This window comes from Sander vitreus, chromosome 10 (genome assembly GCF_031162955.1).
Source record: "Sander vitreus isolate 19-12246 chromosome 10, sanVit1, whole genome shotgun sequence".
Taxonomy (NCBI): Eukaryota; Metazoa; Chordata; class Actinopteri; order Perciformes; family Percidae; genus Sander; species Sander vitreus.
In genome coordinates this window covers 8,780,309-8,786,545 of record NC_135864.1, presented here as the reverse complement: position 1 = coordinate 8,786,545, position 6,237 = coordinate 8,780,309, and the positions used below count along the sequence as shown (strand labels likewise).

Sequence of the window (6,237 nt, the reverse complement as noted above, 5' to 3'; positions counted from 1 at the left end):
TATTTAAAGTCACTTTTTTCCATGTATAGACTACTGGAATGAATCGCATTAATTGGAGTATACAATCAGTCCGTCACTTCAATCACCTGTTACCCAGCTGACACCACACCCCCCCGGAAAAATTAAAGTCTCATTTGTTTGATTAGACATGTTTACTTTGCCTTAACGCGTCGCAATCTTTGGGGAGTTGTAGGTTAAAAAAAAAAAAAGTGCTGGCATATCAGCTCAAACTCATTAAAAGTCCTTCAGAAATTCTTAAGCAAATTAGAGTCTTATCAGATTAAAAAAAAAACACTAGAGGAGTGCTGGCTGAGGACGACTGAGGGGTCCAAACGCAAAGTGAGGAGAGAAATCCAGTTAAGCACCCAGATAAAGTAATCCGTCGTCAACAAACCGAGTCTGCGTAGTTAACTCCGGCGGGGTTGATTTAATGGATATTTGAACCTTAACTCTGGGGAGGTCAAGAGGATCGTCTCATTTGACAACTAGTATGACTGACGATGCTTTTCGTGAGCATGTAGGATGCATATAGGGATGTAGTGGATAGTGAACCACTTTAAAACTGTTTGGTCACTTTGTACTTCATATCCAAGTAGGAAGATGATTAGAATGAGAATGAGAATGCCTAAACACAATGCGTTAGTGGTTTTTAGGGCCTTTAATAGGCTAATTGTAGGCTATCGCCTTCTTTCTTCACGTTACTTCACTGGCTTAGGTGAATATATATATATATATTAAAAGTAAGTATGTATGTATGTATGAGCTGTACCAGCTTATACTGTACATTTCTGGCACTTAGCGTCAGTTGACAAGTGCGCACACACCGTTTTGGAGCAGTCTGGCACACCCTCCCTTTGGAAGTTCCATGTATATTTCCCTTTAATCGCGTGTCCTTTCTCAGGATCATTTTGCTGTAGTTTTCTTTTGTGTTTGATATTCAGTGTGCATCTTTTTTTTTTCATACGGCTTTCAATACAATCCGCTCGGTGGTTCGCTTTATCCACATTGAGTCCCTGAGTAAACTGCGTTGACGGAGCCTGCGAGCATGCGGCTCAGCTTGGGTATCAATAGAACTGCATCGTTTTACTGGGCCACTGGACCCATCTCATAAAATGAGGCCAAACTGTGTTATTTTCATTTTTATTTGGTCTTGGGCTGCTGCGCAACGGCAACGGAGCGCCGCGGGTACACCGTGAGTCCCATCTCTCTTTACATGCTTTTATTTGGAAGAGAAAAATAAGCGCCAGCCCCGGCATAAACACATTGGCACACAGATCTCGTTTCTGCTAGCTCCGGTTGGTTGGACACACCGTCATATCCACATGGACGTGCCTGTCAGAGAGAATATGGGCGGGCGCAACATAGTGACGTGGAGGTCGGGAGAGAGGCGCAGTTGGATAGGCAGTGCGCAGGCAACAGCTGAAATGAACAGAGAGCGGTTTAGTGTGTGTATGCCTCTGGATCTAATATCACCTACCTGTCCTTGTCACTCTGATAGTCAGCCGCTGTTTGACACCGATGCTAGTATGGCAGCACTTAATGGCCTATTTTAAAGCATTTTCCAGTTTAAACAGAAAGAAGGTTTTATCTCAACCGCAAAAGGGACTGCTCTGCTGTGCGTTTTTTTGGAGATTTGAACACATTCCGCAGACGGACTTTCCGCGTATCCTGGTTGTACTAAAGGGACTTACTCTGCTTTTGACAGCCAGTTTTGCGACCTTCTACTCATGAACTCTATGAGGGATCCATTAAACACAGACCATCACCACCTAATTGGGAATAAACTTGCCTCCACACATCACACGGCTTTGGCGATGGCCTCTACTTTGCAGCCGCTGCAGCGGTCTGTGGACTCTAAACACCGGTTAGAGGTGCACACGGTGTCAGACACGTCCAGTCCGGAGTCTGTCGGTAAGAACCGCCCGGGGTGCAGATGTTCTCAGCAAGGCGCCGCAGATGTCATATTGATATCAAACAAAAGATGGCTTCCATTAATCAACGTAAAGGGAGTCTCACGTGCATGCAAATAGGCGATTAAAGCTGTCATTTTGCAGACCGGTAATTAGTTTTGCCACTGGCCTGTGTGTGGTGTAGTGAAAAGTTTCTGTGTTACGTAAATGAAAGAGAGCTTGTTTTGTGCAAATGAAAATAGTCAGGCATTTACTCATACACTCCTTTTTCCGATTTAATCAAAAAGGTCAAGTACAATCTCATAGAAGAAAAGAAAAATCCAAAACATGGGAAACCAAGTATTTGTGTTTATTTGATGAACCAGAGCATTCCTTCCTCGATCATCAATTTCCCAACAGTGTCATGTTTTTGTTTTGTTTTTGTCGTTGCCTCTCTATAGCATACAGGCCTTAATCCGCATGATACTGACTGAATCAACTTCTTTCCACTTGACAGAAAAAGAAAAGAACCAAAACAAAAACGACGACTCTTCAGATGACCCTTCTAAAAAGAAACGGCAGCGGCGGCAGAGGACTCACTTCACCAGCCAGCAGCTGCAGGAACTGGAGGCCACTTTCCAGAGGAATCGCTATCCGGACATGAGCACGAGGGAGGAGATAGCCGTGTGGACCAACCTCACAGAGGCCCGGGTCAGGGTGAGTATTCCCTTGGGTGCAAACAAAAATAATCCGTGTGTATAATTTCGGGTAATTTGTGCCAATTGCCCGGTTAACCTACAAATACCCTATGCCTTAACATTATTACGCGCGGACACCAAACTTTACGCACGGCTTACATTTCCGTGAAAATGATGTAGGACACAGTTTCTAGCTGGAAAATAAATAATCAAAGTCTTGTTTAAAGATTCTGCTGGTATATGTTTGTTTATTAGGCTAAATATGAATTCCAATCCTCTGCACACAATGCAAAATGAGCAAGTTTAGCACAGTTCATTTGTGGTTCTCGGCACACGTTAATCTGTTCAGTAATTTCATATTAAAATAGGACAACTAACTACTTGTTATTTGCCTATTAGGTGTAATTACACACTATTACGGTGTTAACAGTTGAGCTGTTGATGTTAGTCGGTGGCAGATACCAGTCGTGTTCTCCTGTCCGTGTGAAAGAGGTGCAAAGCTTTTTTTTTTGCGATTGTCACCCTGGTGCTGTGTGATTAAGGTCAGCGTGTTTGTGGAAGCCGGCGGAGGAATACACATCCTCTCCACATTAAGATGGTGCAGTGCGAGCCCAGTGTGTATTCTGCTCAGATAAAGACGGAGTCAAAGCGGAATTGTCTGCACAGGAAAATAGATTAGCGAAGAGTGTTTGGATTTACAGCCGTTACTTTGACAAGGATTTTAAAAATATATATAATGCAATTTAATAATTTATTTCTAACCTGCTCTCATTTCTTTTGCTTTAGGTTTGGTTCAAGAACCGGCGAGCCAAGTGGAGGAAACGGGAAAGAAACCAACAAGCCGAGCTTTGCAAAAACGGCTTCGGCCCGCAGTTCAATGGACTCATGCAGCCCTACGAAGACATGTACCCCAGCTACACGTACAACAACTGGGCAGCCAAGGGCCTCACGTCGGCCTCTTTATCCACCAAAAGCTTCCCCTTCTTCAACTCCATGAATGTCAACCCCTTATCCTCGCAGACCATGTTCTCGCCGCCCAACTCCATATCCTCCATGACTTCCAGCATGGTGCCATCGGCGGTCACCGGCGTGCCGGGCTCCAGCCTCAACAGCCTCAATAACTTGAACAACCTCAGTAACCCGTCTCTCAACTCGGGGGTGCCCAGCTCGGCGTGCCCCTACGCGCCTCCGACCCCTCCTTATGTGTACAGGGACACTTGCAACTCCAGCCTGGCCAGCCTGAGACTGAAAGCCAAGCAGCACTCGAGTTTTGGATACGCCAGTGTGCAGAATCCGGCCACTAATTTGAGCGCTTGCCAATACGCCGTGGACAGACCAGTCTAATACCTGCCTGCACTGCAAATGTGTAACCACCATAGCAAGTCATAATAGGCTAGTAGCGACGCTTAAAGTGTTATTCTTCTCTACGCAAGGAGGAATTATGTTTTGTTTCAGGAAGTTTCTGATGGTCATATGGTAGGCCTACTTCCTTGATTCTAGTTGCATCATTCTGACTTTTTTCCTAAGCTATTGCCACTTGTTCCTTGAACATCCCCAAATATATCAAGACACAAGTGAGGTTATTCCATCCATTTATTTTTGGAGTGGGGGGGGGGACCTATGAGTTTGAGGGTGATTACAAGACCAAATGGCTTGTTATGGTGGTCATTTTTTGCAGTGTGCAGGTAATCACAAACAGCCGGCCACAGGAACAAGAGACTACTACAACTACTTTTTTTTCTCTCTTTCATTTTTCAAAAAGGGCACTAGAATACTGAACCACTGAAACAAGCTCAACTCCAGGTCGGAGTCAAACTGAAACAGGAGATTTTAGGTGTATTCACCTTTGATGAGTCCAGGCCTTCTTCACACTGCAACACAGTTAAAGAAAAAAATAAAAAAGGCCCGTTTTATTTTTCATAGCTCGTCATGTTTTTGTTTTGGGTTTTTTTCTGGTGGATTTTGGACGTTAATTGTTGACTGAAAAGGTTGTATATATATTTGAATTATCATCTCCTGTTTGTCGAGGCGAATGCGCTATTGCGCTATAACCCCCCCCCCCCCCCCCCCCCCCCCCCCGTCTTCTCCAGGTTCAATTTATCAACGCATGTGGGGAAAAAAAAAAACAAAACCTAAAAAAGGAATCATGTTTTGCTTGCAAACAAAAAGGGAATGTACATACTAAAACGCACCAGTTGTGTTTCTAACATATTATAAATTTATTATTAATGTCTGTGTGAATATCGATTTAGAATAGCAATTCTGGATAAAAAAAAAAAAAAAAAAAGCATCAAATATGATCCTGCGACAAATTATGTTTGTTTGTTTTTTTGCTCTGTGTATACTATTTGGTACGGAATTCTGTTTTTTTTTTTTGTTTTGTTTTTTCAACATCCAAAAAAACTATTGTGTTTTATTTAATGGAAGTAAATATATTGTTCAAAAACACTCTGAATGTATTGAATCTTTGTGTTAGTAGTCCGTTAGTGGAGTGTAAAGCAATGACAGTCTGTCTATAGCCTTTCGATTATGTGAGGTGCTTGTGCGGCTAATCTATAGAGGAAAACAATGGGCCGCTCCAATACACATAGCGGCGAGATGCTCCGTCAGATTAACTGCTGAATACATGTCTGCCTGCTCAGCCAAGGGCCTCGGCTGGTCACTGGTGCTTGAAATAACACGGGAATCAACAAACAGGAGTTGGACCACACAACAGCGACAACAGTCCATTAGGGTTTGGGTTTTTGTTTTCCTCCCTGTGTTTGAACACAAGAGATTGTAGTTCTCTGAAGGGGGTTATAAGAAAACAATACACATCTTTAAATACATTTCAGTCAGGTTATGCTCTAATAAGGATTTTATTAAAAAAAGCCTACTAATTAATTTATGAACACTATACACGAGATTAGAAAGAGAGTCATTTGTATTTTTTTTTATTTTTTAAAAAAGGTCTGTATAAAAGGTCCTTTGTTGAGAGTTTATGGTCATATGTTTAAAGCAAGTCTTGCTGCTTTTTTGTCCCATAAATCTAAATGATCTTTATGCAGCCTACCTGACTCACACATGCATTTGTTTGCCTTTGTATTGTGGCTTTCTTTTGGAACGTGGCACTTTTGAAGTCATGCTTTTTATAGTGCGCAAATGCGCCAAAGCGAAACAAAGCTACGGTCTAGGGAAACTATGATCCACAAGCTTAAGCAAACAAGCGCCCACAGAGAGATCCAGCGGTATGTGGGCCGAAGCTGGTTGGAGGAGGAGGCGGGGGGACGAGTGCAGCTTCCTGGCTGCGGGGAGAGCAGAGACACCGGCGAGGAAAACACCGCAGCACTCCCCGCAGAAAGAGAGACAAATAAAATAGTGAGACTTTCGGTTTGCAGGCTGAGCTGAGGTCATTTATCAGCCTCATAATGTTGATCGTGTGAGTTGTTTGTGTCTATATTCTTCATATTCACGTACCACTGGAACATTAACTAGAATATTAAAAATAAATAATAATAATAATAAAAGCTAATGTGGTGGCTTGGTAAAGAGAGCTGATTTAGGATCTGATGTCATGCTACAACAGGCCTTAGCTCATTCCCCGAAGGGAGGTTATTATGATGAGAAATAAATCACTTAGTCCAAATGTTTTTACAATAACTACAAAATAA

The 6,237-nt window shown here is 42.8% G+C and overlaps 1 protein-coding gene across 1 annotated transcript; it reads left to right on the top strand.

Annotated features, from left to right (window-relative positions):
* Positions 1-1,439: 1,439 nt before the first annotated feature.
* pitx2 (paired-like homeodomain 2) lies at positions 1,440-4,171 on the top strand. The gene is made up of 3 exons (XM_078261331.1): positions 1,440-1,911; positions 2,407-2,606; positions 3,374-4,171. Exons 1-3 carry the CDS (start codon positions 1,728-1,730, stop codon positions 3,929-3,931), a joined length of 942 nt encoding a protein of 313 aa, XP_078117457.1. The 5' UTR covers positions 1,440-1,727; the 3' UTR covers positions 3,932-4,171.
* Positions 4,172-6,237: the final 2,066 nt, after the last annotated feature.